Source organism: Amborella trichopoda, chromosome 2 (assembly GCF_054954075.1).
Source record: "Amborella trichopoda isolate Santa Cruz 75 chromosome 2, AtrichopodaSantaCruz75HAP2 v2.0, whole genome shotgun sequence".
NCBI classification, from domain to species: Eukaryota; Viridiplantae; Streptophyta; class Magnoliopsida; order Amborellales; family Amborellaceae; genus Amborella; species Amborella trichopoda.
This window is the reverse complement of record NC_142337.1, coordinates 59,880,367-59,898,083: the sequence shown is the minus strand read 5'-3', so window position 1 is coordinate 59,898,083 and position 17,717 is coordinate 59,880,367. Positions and strand designations below refer to the sequence as shown.

Genomic DNA, 17,717 nt, shown 5'->3' with positions numbered 1-17,717 from the left:
TGAACTATTTATGAGATTTAAAATCTTTTTATTTTTTATAGTCATACATCTCGATATCGAGATGATCATTCCAAAGGTTTTTTACATTAAAACTACCTTTTCTGACACATTTTTGAAGTGCATTCGTTGTTCTACTTTATAAGTAATTACATCCTTATGTAAACTTTTTCCTATATTTAAAGGAGTGGGTAAACTATGCCCAATGAGAGCACACTATACATTTACTCCATTGGGCAAACACTAGAGATTTTTCGAATTTGAAATTTCAGTATCCAATCTAGTAATAACTAGACTAAAGAAAATAAAGTTTAGATTTAAATTTCAGTATCCAATCTAGTTATAACTACACTGAAAATAAAATTTAGATTTTGAGTTTTTGAACATCTACATCATTCCATCCAAAACATTAGTGGTTTCAACTGCAATCTTGGGTGCCAAGTTTTTTAGGCAGATAGAAAGTGAGAGTTAAAATTTTCTATTTGAGATTGGTTTCGAGTTGTAGTGATCTCATCCCAAAATTTTGAATCTAAAAGATAGTCCTGTTATGAGTTTTGCCAAATGGAGTATACGGATAGTTTACTCCCAAAGGAGTATGAGACTTTTATTCATAATAGTAGAGTCTACCGTTCTATTCCCCAACTACCCATTCTTCCTTTGCTTACTGGTAAGGATCCTTCTAGAAAGTAACGAAAAAATCATGCAATTTTGTTTTGAAGAATATTGCCTCGGACCTTCAATTGGGATTATTGTGAATGATAATTAACGAAAATTCACGCAAGTTTTCTCACGGATGAGCAGAACGAACGGCTGGGAGAACACATGGGTTTAACTGTGGATCATGGAGGGTGTCTAGAATTGTTGGGTTTAATGTGAGTATATGGAAGCAGCAAAAATGAAAGTGGATTACTTGGGGTTTAATGTAATGGAGTGCGGTTTGTATAGAGCCTAGGCTCTAAACATTCAAATTGGAGCCTGCCTTCAAATAGTGTCGAGAAATGTGGTTTCACTATCGAAAATCTTTGTGATAGCCTTAAAATATATTTTTATATTTATTTGTAAAGTTTAAAGCTTCAAAAATAGTGTAGATCATCATATATGTGAAAACTTGAAAGTCTTAAAAATTGAAGTCAAAAAATGAGCTACAAAATACACTAGTTCTAAAACTCGAAATCCAATTTTTTCTCATGTCCATGCATCTTGATGTTGAGATGATCATTTTGAAGATATTTGGGCTAATGAAATTTTTGAGGTAAGCTCAAATTTGATTGTTTAGAACCTCGGCTATATATAAACTTTTCCCTAATGTAAAAGACCCTTATTTTAACAAAGGAAAATGGTTTGATAGGCTGCAGCACTATCAAAATAAGTAAAGCCTTGTATTGTAACTCATCGAAAATTACACTTCGAGTATTGTAAAACTTACATCCATCATTTGGCTTGCACATTATGGTTGTGAAAGAAAAATAGGATTTTAAGCTCCGAAAATAGTATATAGTGTACCAAAGTATCTAGACCGTCCATTCCATCCAAAATAAATGTTCATAGATCTGCAATATCTGTAATATTTTTAAATTTCAAATTTTATTGTTGGTGTTGGAAATTGATTTTAAATTCATTATCAAGATTTCCATTACGGAAAGTGCTTTCTATACGAGGATTTGAGATGAGGCTTTTGTTTTCATAAAGCCTAAGCCTTCTAAAAACTTCATTCTCTAATAAAAACATAGAACCCGTCAAACATGCCCTAAATGAAAGTTTATGGTAGTGATTAATAAATGAGATGGTATACAATGAGATAATTTACCTTTGATACAGAAAGGTCACGATTACTTATAATCATCCAAGGTGAAAATTGATAGCTGGGGTGTGTCATAAAATTAAAAAAAAATTATTTTGAATTTTGAGCTTGGTCAATGAAGCAAATGCAATCATCCAATTTTACATCTAATAATCATGATTAACGGCGACGGCCTTGTACCAAAAGTAATAGTCTCATTATATACTTTATCTTCATCAATAAATAATTGAATTGAGTAACGGCCCGATTTGGCTCGGGGCGTAAGGGAGCCTCATCCGCGTCCCTACAGAAACGGTCTGTTCGAATCCTCTGAAATCCGTTCCGTCACATCTATCATTAATCTACAATAACCAAAACAGATGGCTTGCGAAAACAAAGATAAAAAAACTTGCCATGTTTTAGCTCAAAACCCTCGATTTATTGTTTCTTTTATCACACAGTTTTCTCAATAAAATATTCATAAAATTTGTGCATAGAAATCCAAATTAGAGCCCTCCAACAAATTTGTTAAAAAAATTATTCAATTGGAAACCTTGTTTTAAGATATCTAAATTCAAGAGTTCTAGGTTTTATTCATCGGAGAAAAGTCCCGGCTTATAAAAAACGCAAGGTCTCTTTGGGGTTTCGTTGTGAATAGTGTTCCAACACGTATTGCTTGATTTTAACTATATTTTTGTATATTAGGTTTTGGAAAATTGTTTCAAACGGGCTGGATTGCATTTTCATAATGTGCGGACCGAAGATATAAAGCATCCATTTTAAAGATGGATGCAAATAGGTGGTTTATTTAAAAACAAGTGTAATTAATGGTCAAATGTTTTTTTAATATAATTATTATTTATAGTTTTTAAACAAAAAAACTCATATTCATAATCTCCATGTTAAATTATATATTTTCTAAAAATTATGATGAAATTATATTTAAAAATAAATTTATTGCCAAGCTCACATTTCTACAATACGCGGGCTGGCCACATAAAAACCGTGTCCTTAGGTTTTTTCCATATAAAATTATTGCTTTGTTTTTTAATGAAAACTTCTTTTTTTATTATACTTCTTGGGTGAATTGGATATACAAGTATGGGACTAGATATGTCCTTTTTAACATCGTCTTCTTGAATTGATCATATATTTTTCGTGATCTGTTGTAATTTATTCCCTTTAAGTTTTTTCTTCTTGCCTGTGTCTGGCCAAGCCAACTCCACAAGTCAACCCAGACCAATGGGTCACTAGTTTGATCCCCCAATCATCAAAATAAGTAAAGCCTCGCCACATAACTCATCAAAAATTACAATTCAAGGATTGGATAACCTTTGTATCAATCATCTTGGCTTTAACATTATGATTGTGCAAAAAATTTAAGATTTTAAGCTCTAAAAATGGCTTATACGGAGAATTGTTAAAATGGGATGGACCTCTTGTTTGATAAATTGTTTCGAGAAAACTTAATCATGCCTTAGAATTTGGGCTGGATAAAGAGTCATGTATTAACAGATCTGTGATGTTGTTTAATAATGGAAGCAAAACAGATTCAAACAATTACAGGTTAATCGTAATCAAATAATATATTTACAAAGCTTTTTGGGAACTATCATGCAATTAAATATTGGTATATGGGCAAAGGTAAACAAAATTACGAGCAATTTCTCAAGCAGGTTTCTGACAACATCTCTACAATAGATAATCTCATCACCTTAAAATATCTAATTGATCGAGCTAAAGGCCAAAATAATAAAAATTTAATGTGTTTTGTGTACTTCTCTAAAGCATATGACTATGTCAATAGAAAAATCTGTGGCAAAGATTGCAAAATAACGAGGTCCTAATGCCTTTGATGTCAGCAATCCAATGCTCTACTTAAATGTGTATATCTAAATCAAATATGATAATGCACATGACAGGGTTATGTTTAATAGCTTTGTTGGTGTTAAACAAGGTTGCTCTCTTTTTCCTAGTCATTCTAATCTATTAAGGCAATCACCTCTCCATCTCTTGCTCTTCATCGATGATGTGGCTTTGATTTCCAAATCAAGTCAAAGTCTGAAGCAAATGCTTCATATTTTGAGTCACTTTTGTCAATATTATGGAATTAGTATTAATTCACAAAACTAAAATTATGGTGGGTGGTTTATGGAATACTAACTTGGTTTTTCAATTAGGAACTTAGTAGGCTGAGATTGTTTATTCATAAAAACATCTGGGTTTAGAATGCTCGAATAATTATAAATGGGATAATTACATTGTACAATGAAGCATATGAGGCATGAAAGCCTTATTTGTATTGAGAAGCCGACGCAAAAGGGAAACCATTTTATGTTGGGATGTTCAGATACGACTTTTTCGCATATTGTACAACCAAACTGTCCTTTATGGTTGTGCAGTTTAGGGCCATAGATTGCCAAGCAAATATTGGAAAAAAATAAAAGAAATTCAAAAACAATTTTTGTTTTAAGAGTTCAAGGTCAAACAAAACTCAAATGATATCAAGCTCCAAAAAGCTGAGTTGATGGCCTGGAAGTTGAGGCAATTTGTCAGCTTGTTGTTTTTGCTCAACAATATTTTAGAATTGAGATCTAGCTTAAAAATCAGATGGCACTAGACAGTTCCTAACCTAGATAGGCAATATATCTATCCGAATCAACACGAGAAAAACATCACAATACCCAACAGAGTGAACTATTCAATATTGGTAATACCAATATTGTTTAAATTAATTTCAGAATACCTATAAAAAGAGACAATGGCAATGAGAAGGAATAATATCGAAAGTATAAAATGATAAATAGTGCATCTATCATGAGAACTTTATAAAAAAAGAAAGAAAAAGAGACAATTACGTGCACTCACAAAAAAAGTTGGCAGCATACAAAAAGAGTTAAATAAACTTACAAATTACAAAGAAGGTCGGTTACTATGTACTTTTAAATTTTTTCCAAAATGCTCCTCGGTTAAAGGATATCATTTATGGAGGCCCGAATTACTTTTACTTTTGTTTTTTATTTTTTTCGTTGTGTCTTATATTTTAAGATAGTTGACGACCGGTATGAGATCCCCATCCTTGAATTGCCCCGATTGTGGTGTTCTACCATATTATAGGCGTTTTGATGATAGAGATATCGGATTGCTCGCTTAAGCTCAAACTAATTAACAATCCGAGGTCTTCATCCCCAGGCACCTACACTATCGTGTTTAGCGGTCCATCTCGGACTGCTTATAATGTGGTGTGAGACTATAATGTGGATGGTCCAAGGATGGGGACTTCGAACCGGCCACCAACTTTCCTAAAACATATGACACAATGAAGAAAACTAAAAAAAGACAAAAAAAAACGAAATAGGTCCAAGACAATGAAGAAAACTAAAAAAAGACAAAAAAAAACGAAATAGATCCAAGAATGGTATCTTTGGACTGAGGCGTATTTTGAAAAATATTTAAAAAATTATAGTAACTGGCATTCTTTTTAGGAAAAATTTCATAAAACCCAAAAAATGAACTTCTAAACAATTTACCCCAATTAAAAATAAAATAAAAACAAGACTAAAATACCCCTCGTTTGGAAAAAAAAAGGATGATACTAAAATACGGCATGACACTTCACCATGGCGGTCTAATGTTTGGAAGAGGCGGTCTGGCATTTGTTTGTGTTTGGAATAACGGCTCGGCAGTGTACAGTTCCGGTCCCGCAAAATGGATGGGTCCGGTAATATACAACCGTAGTCCGGCGTTTCATTTTATTTGGATCCGAAAATGATTTGTTTTTCGTCAAAAAAAAAAAAGAACTTTTTATATTGGGGGTATTTGCTATAAAACTTGATTTTTTAGAAAAATATGCTAAAAAACTTAAGGTGGGTAAAGTGTTTAGAAAGTCTACTTTTGAGAGTTTTATTTAATTTTTTTTTTTTTTTTTTCACATGTACATGTAATTGGTTTAAAAAATAAAAATAAAATAGGTTGACACCTTTTACAAACCTCACCCTTTTGATAAAGGAAAGATGCAAAACTTTAAACAAAGAAGCGCACTTCCAAATTTTATCATAACGTAATTTTGGTAACCGCTTATAATAATGATAAAATAGCCATTTTAGGTTTTAAGGAAGACAATATACGCAAAATAAATCTTTTAAGCTACGTGCGAGGACTAAGATATTGCCCGCGCCTCGAAACACAGTTTGATTTTTGAGTTTTAGCGCCACTTTACGCTCCCTCCCCTCCCCTCCCCTCCCCTCAATCGAAGAAAATCGAAATCCCGAAAAGCCCCCAAATTTAATAAACGCTTTTCTCTCTGCAACTGATCTCACAACTCCCATCTCCCATTTCTTCAAAATTATTCTCTATCGGTTTTGCACTCTCTAGGGTTCTTCATGAAACTCTCTCTCTATCTCTCTCTCATTTGAAAATTAGATTGTTTTCTGGTGATTAGTAGCTCACTGTTGAGTTTCGACTGGTAAATCTCCTTCTACTCATCTCCTTAATCAATTTCTCAAAGTGTTTTTTTATTTTTTTTCCAATTTAATGTCCATGTTATTCTTCTGTAATGTGATTTCTTATCAATGTCATTCTAGGGTTTCTAGTGCTACATTTTTTTTTGGCTAACTGCTGCTATTTTTTCCCTTTTCATTTATGTAGTCAGTTATTTGCGGTGTTTTTATGTAAACTTTTTGTGACCATTGCATTCGTACCACGCTGTAATTTGTTTAATAGCAGGCGAGATGGGTGATCCTCAAGCCATCAATGACGGTAACTCTCAATTGTTTTCTGGGGTTCGTTTCGTTCTCTTTGGGTTTGATGAGGCCGCACAAATCCAGGTAATCTCCTCACTCATTGTTTCTCTCTCTCTCTCTATCTTTCCATCTTCTCTATGCATCTCTTCACTCAACTCTCTCTCTATCTGACTTCCAGTATTTGTTTGCTAATCTGTGTCTACATTTGTTATCCATTTATCTCTCTCCCTCTCTCTGTAACGTCCAATTTTTTTTTCTTGAATTTGTCTCTACATTCGTTAATGGCACTATTTTTAGTACCAATCCGAGCTTGAAAATGGTGGAGCTATTGATGTCAGCCCTTACAATTCGAGCTGCACCCATGTGATTGTGCATCGCCTTACTTATGTAAGCTCCGGACTTCACTGTATTTCTGATATATGCATATTTTAGATTAATTTTCATGGCATTATTTCTGTAGTTTTGGGGATTTCAAGTCAAACATTTGGGGCCTTTTATCTCTCAATTTCTTATTTTTTATGGAATTCATGAACAGGATATGCCAGTGTCATTTTGCTATCAGTCCGAGTATGTGACTATTTAATTTACTGGAACTTTTGGGTTTCTTTAATGAAAGAGACATGGATTCATCAAATAATACACTTTCTCACTGTTTAGGGAGATATTTTTTTGTTTTAATTGGTCCTAATACGATAGATAACATGTAAAGAGTTGTCTAATATCAGACGATTCACTATTACTAATGCATAACTTTTTAATGATCAATATTTTTTGTTTTTGGATTTATGTTTTACCAAGCAGATAACAACATTGTTTTGGTTTTTCTTAGAATGATCCAGTTTGTGTTGAAGCTAGACATGATGGAAAGACTCTGGTTTCAGCGCTTTGGGTTGAGGACAGCCTAGAATTTGGAAAGCTTGCAGATGCTAACCAGGTATATTTGGCTTGTACTTCCGTATTGCTTGTTCATTCATTTGTTTCCTTCTAAATCTCTCCACCTCTGATTTGTCAGGGCAATAAGTTGCTTCTATACGCCTTGTAATTCCTTTTGATTGTGATGTATTTTCCCTGTTTCTCTTAAGGAATATGTAAAAGACTACAAGGAGGGCTTTTTCACTATTGGTGTACATTTACATTTATTTATTTTATTATCAAAAGCTGTCCTGTTGTTTACTTGCTCGTTGTGAGTAAGTTCTTCAAAGGAAAATGCTTATTTTATTAGATTTCTACCTCTGATATGATTTGAAATTTTCATCTGAGGTAATAATTGATGGACTTCAGAAACTTTCTTAATTGTTTGTAATGTTCATATTAGAATACCAGGTGGCCAACATATGTAGTTTAATTACACAACAACTTGTTTTTTGCAATGATGTTCAATTTCTTTAGTGAGTTTAACTGTCATTTTATCCCTCCTTTCCTTTTCCATTGGTTCAGCTTGTACTAGTGCAAATGTTCAATGGGTTTTGCTTATTGTTCATGTAGATCTTATACAAGCCTGTAAGGGATCTGAATGGCATTCGTGGTTGTCAGTCCATGCACATTTGCTTGACTGGATATCAGAAGCAGGAACGTTCTGATATTATGGTATGCTGTTTGTTTTAGCTGAATGCTTTTATATGTATCTTTAATTGATGATGCTATTAGTTGGAATAATCATCAACCAACCACATAAACATATTTTTTGGACTTATTTCTCAGAAAATGGTGGATCTGATGGGAGCACAATTTACAAAGCCTCTCATAGCAAGCAAGGTTACTCATCTTGTATGCTACAAATTTGAGGGTGCGATCGTCTTCCCCAACCCACAGTTACATATATCGCCTTCAATAGAGTATTTTTGGTTGATGTTATTTTATTATTCTTAATGTTTTGGACACTTGGATATTATCTTTCTGTAATTTGGCTCGGACATTTGGATATTATTTTTCTGTAATATGGCCTTTTAAATTGTGCTGCTCTATGTATTTTTGTTCTTTTGCCTTGAGTACATTATAGCACAGCATCTGTTCGAATGTGTCTCTTTGAACTTAGGACATGATACATCTAATTGCACTTCTAGCGTTCTCTTGTTCTCCAAGTCAGGTAAAGAATAATTCATGGTACTGAAATCTAGCAACTTTTAGTTTTCCTGTTTTGTTTAGCATTGAGTTGAAAAAGTAATTGAAATCAAGTACCCTTTAACTAATAATTTTTACATACAAGGAATTCGTGTTATAAAACTCTGGCAGTTTGTATCAGGGATTTGCATGGAAATCCATTGCCAGCAATTTTAGATTTGAACTCTATTTGGTAGCCAAATACAAGTAACTTGGAAACTTGAGTCTGAGATAGGGAACTTGAGGCTGAGATATTCACAACTTCAACTTTTTTTCGCAAAAATACATGAATTTTTCTTTCGTGCTTCAATCTGCCATGTGATTCGCTGCTTCACTACTCTGACTGTAAATATGGCCAATCCTTCAATTACTGTATTTTTTATAAATTCCCAGACTTATACACGATGCTTATCGAATGCTAAACTGAGGTATGAGAAGTTCATCCACTGGGATGAGAGAGTTTGACTCTAGCATAGAGAGAACTTGTTTATGTTCAGAACCATGGCAAAAGCCATTGCTCAGTTCTCTGCATTCCACTATGCTAGTTGTTCTAGTCCTCACTTTCTTATTGAAAATCATATTTGTCTCATGTTGCATCCCTAATGCATTTTATGCTCGTCTCAATGGAAATCTGAGGAGAATGGTCCTTACTGATTCTCTGCATTGGTCACTGAATTGGACAACTGCATCATGTCACATTCCTAATAGATTTTTGTATTTCTCTCAATTTGAAATTTTAGGGGCTTGTGCCCTACTAGTTCACCACCATCAATTAGCTGGCATGCATAAAACTGTCTCCAAACTGAATAGGAAAGTATATACCCGATGAAGTGTTACAACCGTGTTGTATGAGCATGGTTCCAAAAATATGACTTGGTGGCTCCCTCCATTTTCTCAAACTCATTTAATTGCTCCTTAGAGTGCTAAAACTGTATGATTTCTAGATTCCAATTTCCAACCGATGTGCAAAAATTCGGCCGCCCCATTGCCTAGGCGGCCTATTTCTCAAACCGTCTAGACATGGCCTAGGTCAGGGGGGGGGGGGGGGGGGGGGGGGGGGGGGGTGTACCGGGGGGAAGGTCCAGGCAGACTTGTTTAAGGCGCCGGCCTAGGCGGGTTTGGGCGCTCGCCTGGTTCCACCTCTTTAATTTTTTTTTCTTTTATTTAGTGAGAGAGAATTAGGTCTATGGAGAGATAAATTTTTTGTCGTTTGTACTTCTGTTCATTTATTTTAAAGATAAAGTATCATTTTTCAATAAAAGTATCCTTCGTTAATTTTTGTTAATTAAAAAGTAAAGTACCTGGCATAGTTCTTAAAGAAGTAAAGTATTATTTTATCTTTTATTTAGTAAAATACCTTTATTTACATTTTAGAGGAGGGGGAGGGTACATGTTCTTAAAAAAGCACATATGTGGACATTTATACAAAAACAAATGCACATAGCCATGATATTAATATTACCTGTCACAGTTCTTAGCCACCCGGATGCCTAGGCGGCCGCCTCCACCTTCTTCAACATTGTTCCAACGAATTGAATGCAAAAGACATTCTAACAGTGGACCATGAATATATTTTCTTGCTTCATGCTTTTGTGAAGAACATTTAATTGTCGATTGTGTTTTTACTTTCTCCAGGTGAAAAATACAACCTTGCTAAGAAATTGGGAATAAAGCTTATCAACCATCGTTGGTTGGAGGACTGGTAATACTTCAACCCATTCAAAGTTTTGTGCTCAAAATTCATTTTATGATGCTATGGATTATCATACAAGATACTGGTTTATCAGCTCATTTGTTTATTATTTTAACTTTGTTTGATTTCTGTTGCAGTTTAAAAGCATGGGATATTCTCCCCGAAGATAGATACCGCATCAGGTACCAAGTGCGTCTTTGTGATTTAATACAAATTGCTTTTTTGGCAGATATTTACCAACATTCTCAATAGAATGGGAACTAATGCAATGCATCATGTACGTTATCTTTGAAATGCTCTTTCGCCTGTGTTAATGTCCTTGGAATCCTTTAAGGGCATCTTTAGAGGCTTTGCACTTTTTGGTGGTGAATATCTTGTCTGAAGGAGGCATTGTATTGATTTTGATACTTGAGTTTCAGAATGGTTTAATTTCAATCCTTGTTTTTATTAGGAAAGCTCACCAATTCCAAATTTCCTTACTGGCAAATTTATGATCCTTTCCCCAGTTATTTTTCCTTGTTCTTGTGGGTTAGACCATCTCTCTCGGCTGTTCTTGGTCTGAAGTTACTTCAAGTTTCATCTATATTTTTGTATCTCTCACTAGCTGTTTAATGGATTTCTAGGCTCACGCATAACCAACATCAATATTGGTTAAGTAATTTCCATGTCTTAATATAACTTCTTTTCAACAGTGGTTGGGAATTAGAAATGCTGGAGGCAGAGGCCAGGGACTCTGAGGAGGAAACAACAAAGGCAGTGATCCCTACAACACCATTTCGAGCAAGAGGCAACTCAGGTGTTCTTCCTTTGCAAAGTGAAGTTTTGAGGTCCACAAATTCTGATATTTCCATGCCACAAGGAGCTCGTTCGATTCAGAAAAAAACAGATGCTGCTGAAGCCTCCTCAGCAGTCCAAATAGATATAGCTAGAAATGATATGCTATTTTCAACTCCATGCAAAGAGGCACCTAATAGAAAAGATCATGTGCCATGTGATGGTACAAATAAAGAGTGTAATGAAATGTTAAGCTATCAAGATATGGGAGCCAAGTTAATGGCAGATAATGACCATGTGATGGAGGACATTGTTGTAGGAGGGGATACAACCACCTCGATTGATGAAGTCCAAAATCATATGGTTGGAGCAAATTTGGTTTCATCTGAAAAGAAAACCCCCAAAAGATCTCATTCTAGTGCCATAAATGTTACACCAAATTCTATGAGTTATTCTCGGAAAATATCAAAGAAATCCACAATGGCAGAATTATTGGATGAGCTTTCAAGTGGGTTGAACAACTCTTCGCTAAAAACCTTCGGGGAAAATGATTCCATCAAGAATGATGATAATGTTGTGTCAACAGCCCAGCCCTTCAAAACTTCGGTGCACAGGGTAGGTGAGGAGGTGATCAATGTGGAGAAGCTACCTCAGTGGTCAACTGGGAAGGGGGAGGAGGCAGTTTTAGAAACTGGTGCTGTACCTTTTAGGGAAGGAAAGGCTCTAGAGAGCCAAAAGCACATTTTTGAAACTTCATTGGGAAATGGTCACTCAGCAGAGACAGTGTTGGATGGTTTGCCCCTTCACCAAACTCGAATCAATGTTAATCCTTCTGTTAAAGAAGAAAACAAACGGTTGGAGTGCAATGCCCTTGTCAATTGTACAGAAAATGGACAAACTGGATCCACTGAGAATCAATGTGCAACTCTGAGGAAGAAAACTCTCAAACGCAGGCCACTAATTTCAAAAAAGGGTGAACATAAGTTAGACTTATCTTTGTCAAAAATGGCAGGCATTCCAACAAATGGTGAATTGAAAGCTGTGCTAGATATGCAAATGGACATGAGCAATGGCTCTGGAGAATCGATCATGAAAAACTTGAAGCCAACTGAAGCAGTGACTGCAGATGTGAAGCCTAAAACTTCATTAAATGGGTTCCAAACTTTGGAAATGCCCACTAAATCTGAGAATGATAATGGATTGTTGAATGAACTGGCAAGCTTATCCAATCATGGTATAAGTGAAGAGAGTAAATCTCACCAAAGTGGAAAGTCTCCTGAAAGCATTAAATCTGCGGCAATAAAGCTTCAAAGCAGCACCATCGTAGAAGAATGTGACAATGGTAGTTTTGATAAGAAGAAAGATGGGGAGCATAACAATGTGGAGGATAAGAAGTTGGTACCAAAGAAAAGTATGAGATGTAGGGCTAAACTTAGTACAAGTGATCTTAGCAAAGGTAAATCTGAATGCCCTTCAGGTCAAAGTGGCTCTCAAGGTGAAGTTACGATTTGTGCAGAGAAAGCTGATGAAACTGGACTGTACACTGGGAAAAGTTTGAAGGACTTGAACACTGAGATGGAGGACCTAACTGTTAAACCAGATGACTGCATGGCAGTTGCTCAAGAGAACGAAGTGATGAGCCCAAAAAGTATTTCCAGGAAAAATGTGAAGAAGAATGCGATTGTCAGCCAGACATCCATGGATGCTGAAAAGGAAAATAAGCTAATCCCAACTGGTGAGGAGACTTCAGAATCAGCAAAGCCTCAGTATAGGAATGGACGAGTTTTTAAGAAAATTTTAAAGGGGAAGAAAACTAAGGTGGAAAATTCAACTATGAATCTGGGCACTCAGGATAAGGTGGCGAAGGTTAAAACTTCTTTAAAAAAGAGTGTGCCAGAGAATGTGATTCTCAATGATACATATATGGCTACAGAGAATGAAAATAAACGAATTCCAAGAGGTAAACAGACTGTTGAAATGGCAAAACCTCAGAGTGAAAAGGCTGCAGTTAAATCTGAGACAAAGACCTTTCAGAATATAGACATGGATAATGGTTTTGAAGCGAAGGGCTTGGGGAGAGTGAGACAGTCAGCAATAATGATACAACCTGCGCAAAGATGGTTTATATTGAGTGGTCATCCTCTTCAGAAGAAGGAGTTTCAGCAGGTTATCAAAAAAGTGAGAGGGAAACTTTGCAAAGATTCTCACAACTGGTCTTATCAGGCCACCCACTTCATTGTTCCTGATCCAGTTAGGAGGACAGAAAAGTTTTTTGCGGCAGCAGCAGCTGGGAGGTATGCTTTAATTTGCATTAAGAGGAGGAGGTACTTTGAGTGAGCTTAACATTGTACATTAAATTTCTTCTTGTTATTAACAGGTCCAGGAACGCATTTAACTTTCTAACCAAATACTTAGAAGATGCAATCCCATGTTTGGAATGGAAGGGTGTATATTTTTGTTTGCTTATATAACTTTTTAAATCCCAGAGAATTGAGGCTAAATAAAGAGAAAAAGAGTGCTAAAAGGGTGAAAAGGAATCAATAGATGGCCTAAGATTTCAGATTGGTATTGTGGTCTGCTGATGGATACTAAACACTGATTATGGTTTGCAGATGGATATTAAAAACTGATTACTTAACATCGAGCTATCAAGCTGGGTGGTTTCTTGAAGAGGAGCCTTTTGAGTGGCATAAGAGTGGGTTGAGCGAAGATGGAGCCATCAACTTAGAAGCTCCGAGGAAATGGCGGTTGTTAAGGGAGAAGACAGGACATGGTGCCTTCTATGGCATGCGCATCGTTGTCTATGGAGAATGCATTGCACCCACTCTGGTACTTTCTCTCACCTTAGTCTCTTAGCCGATCTCTTTGCTTGCCAATTTGGATGTTTGCATAAAGTCTACTTCCATCCCATTGGTTTAGGCTGATTGATACCTATGACTCATGCATATGCATTAGTTGGAGTGATCCCAATGGCTTATACTTGGGCATATGCTATGTTAATTAACTATGAAGTGATCTCAATGACTCATAAATTTACATCTAACCGACCAAATACTTGAACTGATGGGATGATTGAATCTAATGACTCATACACATGCATAAAAACTCATGATCTGGAAGGGTGATGCCAATACTCTTAGATATGCATTTAACATAATCACAAGCTGATAAAAGTGATGCCAATGGCTCATAGATACCTCATGTAACCATACTGGTGATGGTGGGTTGAGGCTGTTGTCTCATACAAATGCATATAACGGTACTCATAAGCTGATGGGGTAATGACTTTGACTTATGCGCATGTATGTAACCAAATTCATTAGCTAATATTGCTTCCAATTCATCTCATGGCAATCAGGATTCCCTAAAACGTGTGGTGAAGGCTGGCGATGGGGTAATTCTAGCCACATCCCCTCCATACACACGCCTCCTCAAGTCAGGTGTGGACTATGCGGTGGTGAGCCCTGGCATGCCACATGCTGATGCATGGGTTCAAGAATTCATGCATCATGGCATCCCATGCATCTTGGCTGACTATTTGGTGGAATATGTGTGCAAACCTGGTTATCCTCTTGATAGGCACGTGCTATTCAAAATGCATGATGCTGCTAAAAAATCCTACGACAATCTTATGGCAAGGGGTCAAGAAGTGGTGAAGGGTGAAGAGGCCAATGGTGATGATACCATTTGTGATGTGTGCCATTCAGGCGAGCGAGCAAATGTGATGCTCTTATGTGGTGATGAAAATGGGGCAGGTTGTGGGGTTGGAAGGCACATTGATTGTTGTGATCCCCCATTTGAGGCTGTTCCTGAAGAGGATTGGTTTTGCTCAGAGAGATGTAAGCCTCTTGGTTGACAAAAATAAAAAGCTGCGGTAATTGTACATATCTCTCTCTCTCTCTCTCTCTCTCCCTCTCTGTGACTTCTTTATTCTGTTTGGCTCTTCTGTTTTCATCAGTTTTCAAGGAATGCATGGAGATCCAATGGTATATGCAGTAGCATTGAGTTGTGAAGCCTCAAGGAAACATCTTATTTTTTTTTTAAACTCGAAACTCCTAGGTGCAAAACCTAGGAATTATGTATAAACTGGAGAGTGCCAGTTCTGTTCAAATAGGCCTTATGATTAAATGATTTAAGCCTGCAGTCGGGGTGTTGAACTTGACCCAAGTTGCGTTTAGAGGTGAAGAATTCTTCTTCTTTTCGTTTGCACAAAAAGGGTGACTTGGTTGAACTGTTGAAGGCCATTGCTGGGCTGTGAAGTTTCTTTTTACAACCTTGGGGTTCTGGGTTTGCGACCATCTTAACTATTGCTTAAATAAAAGAACAGAACCGGTTGAGCTGTTTTTAATTGCAAAAATTCAGCAGGTTTAGAGTTGGTGAGGTCAATTTCACCGGGGTTTAGCTGTTTAGTTTGAACCACTGAAGTACGTATGTTTAAACTTAATAAATGGTAACGTTTAGGTGTGAGTGGACCTGTTATGGCGAGTCCACCCTTCAAAATCCATCTGATGGATGTGGATCCAAATTTTCTTGGGAGTTGGATGAAATGGAAAAGTTAGAAAGCATTTCAGCAAACACTTGGTGAAATAATTTGATCAACTAAAGATTTTTCATGTTTCCAGGCGTTGGTTCCTTTCTTAAAAAATATTTGCCTTTTACTGATGAAACTTAGGCTGCATCTTATTTTCCAGGTGAAAATTTCCTGTGATAAAGAGAAACTGTTTGTTTAATGCACCCAAAATGACAAGATCTAGAACATATGAGTTGGAGAGAAAGAGGGAGAGAGAGATGAGGCCTTTCCATGTTCTCTTGATCTCATAACCAGTTCTTATAACATGTAACAGATGTGACATTTCAATCCTCAACTTCCACTGGTTCATTTTTGTCTTTTCGGTTTCAAAAGTGAATCATCAAGCACAAAGTGTTTGTCTGTGGTCTAGTATTGGCTACTGTTGTGACTCCATCATAGAGCCATGCACACCACTAGGTAGTGCTTATGTCATAGAGGTAGTTTATTGAACACTTTGTTCAATGTGCTTCATTTAGCAAACTTTTTACTGATAGCTCACAATGTGAAGTGTTCGATTGTGGTCACCCATACTTGATCCAACCCCTGCAATGCAGTGGCTTACCCATAGGATTCATAAATCAGCATATCTGCATTGTTTTTAAAAGCTCCAAATTCATGGACCTCAAGCGTAAATGGCTGCACTGTGATTTGGGGTGTGTTTGGCCATCTTAAATCCATCAAAAACTAAGATGAATGCATAAGTTGGCTGACTCACAAAATACTTTTCCCTTAAAAAGCATTAATGTGTTCTAATTCCGTTATTTTGAGTGAAAACCGAGGAATCCACCAGTGCTTGAAGCCTTTTGCTTTTCATCAGTTCTTGGCAGCATGATTGGAAGCTACAGTGTTTGGATCAGACCCATGCAGGCTCAGCTTTCAATTGCACTGTTTTAATATTTGGGCTGACAATTCTCATAATGCTTATTGCGTGGAATCACGTGGTTTAGACATGGAAATGTCTTATGCGTTTCTTCTGATTACATGCTTGTTTAGTGGATATTATTTCCATTTCTCCTTTACTAGGAATTTTTTGCCTTTTATCTTCTGATTGTATCCAATTTTTACATATAAATATTAAGTGTGGATGTCCTTACATGAGGAAGTAAAAAACTGTATATTATAAGTTGAACATAACTAAGCTACAATTTTTTGTAGCTTTGAACTTCTCAGGATTAATTACCCAAAATAAAATAAAAATAAAAAATCCCTTCAGGATTATGAGGTGTAAGAAGTATTTTCATATTCTTTACGACTTTCTGTTTCATCGTTTCCCTTTATTTTATTTTTCCTTTTTAAGTGCTTATAATGCCTATCATATTTTTTGCAAATAGTAAATCATGAAAATGTCTTAACCCCCAAGCAATCATTAAGATGAAAGATCCCTTTTTCTTATTTTGGGTGATTCAGTGATAGTAATGAAACTTGAGATAAAAGCTGAAAAATCCTTGAGAACTATATCTATAACAATCCAGTTTTTGTGTTGCGAGGGTCCCATCTTAACTTGAACTGGCTATAGTTGGAGTATGTGTGTGTATTATGCTCCCGGGGCGTGTCTGTCAAAACCACTAAAAGGGCAGAAAGCAAAAAGAAAAGTTATGTGAGGATATATGTTTATACATTCTCCAAGCATGTTTGTGTGCAGTTCAGACCACCAGAGGGAAATTTTATTTTATACCTTGTATGCAAATGCTTTTCTAATTCATGTCTGTGTCCTATTTTGAGCCCTCCTTTGTATGGAAAATGCTGCAAAATTGCACATAAATGGAACTTGTTGGACAAAAAATTATTACTCTGAATACTCTTAGGATACAGTTTTACTCTGAATAATTTGTTGTTAGGAAAATAAATTTGTTGGGTTTTCAATTGCCTTGGGAATGTTGGGAGTACAATTAATCTCAGAAAAATTTGTTAATCAATGACTCAATTTCTAGTCTACATCATTTGTTCATCTCACAAACAGCCCTGCTTTTTATATGTTTTTGGCCAGTCGGTTTTGTTTTCTCTTTGCTTATATGCTTATGTAGTGACTTCGCAACTGAATTGAGTTTTAATATTCAAAAA

General features: G+C 36.0%; 1 protein-coding gene across 4 annotated transcripts; it reads left to right on the top strand.

Annotated features, from left to right (window-relative positions):
- The first annotated feature begins 6,068 nt into the window (after window positions 1–6,068).
- On the top strand, window positions 6,069–15,250 carry LOC18445093 (transcription coactivator). 4 transcript variants are annotated; one of them, XM_020674195.2, is made up of 11 exons: window positions 6,069–6,242; window positions 6,503–6,603; window positions 6,817–6,906; window positions 7,359–7,453; window positions 8,005–8,106; window positions 8,221–8,305; window positions 10,255–10,321; window positions 10,450–10,494; window positions 11,005–13,380; window positions 13,699–13,915; window positions 14,445–15,250. In XM_020674195.2, exons 5-11 carry the CDS (start codon window positions 8,056–8,058, stop codon window positions 14,940–14,942), a joined length of 3,339 nt encoding a protein of 1,112 aa, XP_020529854.2. In that variant the 5' UTR covers window positions 6,069–6,242; window positions 6,503–6,603; window positions 6,817–6,906; window positions 7,359–7,453; window positions 8,005–8,055; the 3' UTR covers window positions 14,943–15,250. The 4 variants fall into 4 exon arrangements, with proteins under 4 accessions (XP_020529854.2, XP_006855301.2, XP_020529853.2 ...); XM_006855239.4 differs by having other exon boundaries at window positions 7,349–7,453; XM_020674194.2 differs by having other exon boundaries at window positions 6,500–6,603; window positions 7,349–7,453.
- Window positions 15,251–17,717: the final 2,467 nt, after the last annotated feature.

Bases quoted from the DNA above. Each gene is read 5' to 3' on its own strand.
- LOC18445093 (XM_006855239.4), top strand. From the start codon at position 6,508: ATGGGTGATCCTCAAGCCATCAATGACGGTAACTCTCAATTGTTTTCT. The intron at 6,907-7,348 runs GTAAGCTCCGGA...GGTTTTTCTTAG, and splicing joins TTGTGCATCGCCTTACTTAT to AATGATCCAGTTTGTGTTGA. The intron at 8,107-8,220 runs GTATGCTGTTTG...CTTATTTCTCAG, and splicing joins AGGAACGTTCTGATATTATG to AAAATGGTGGATCTGATGGG.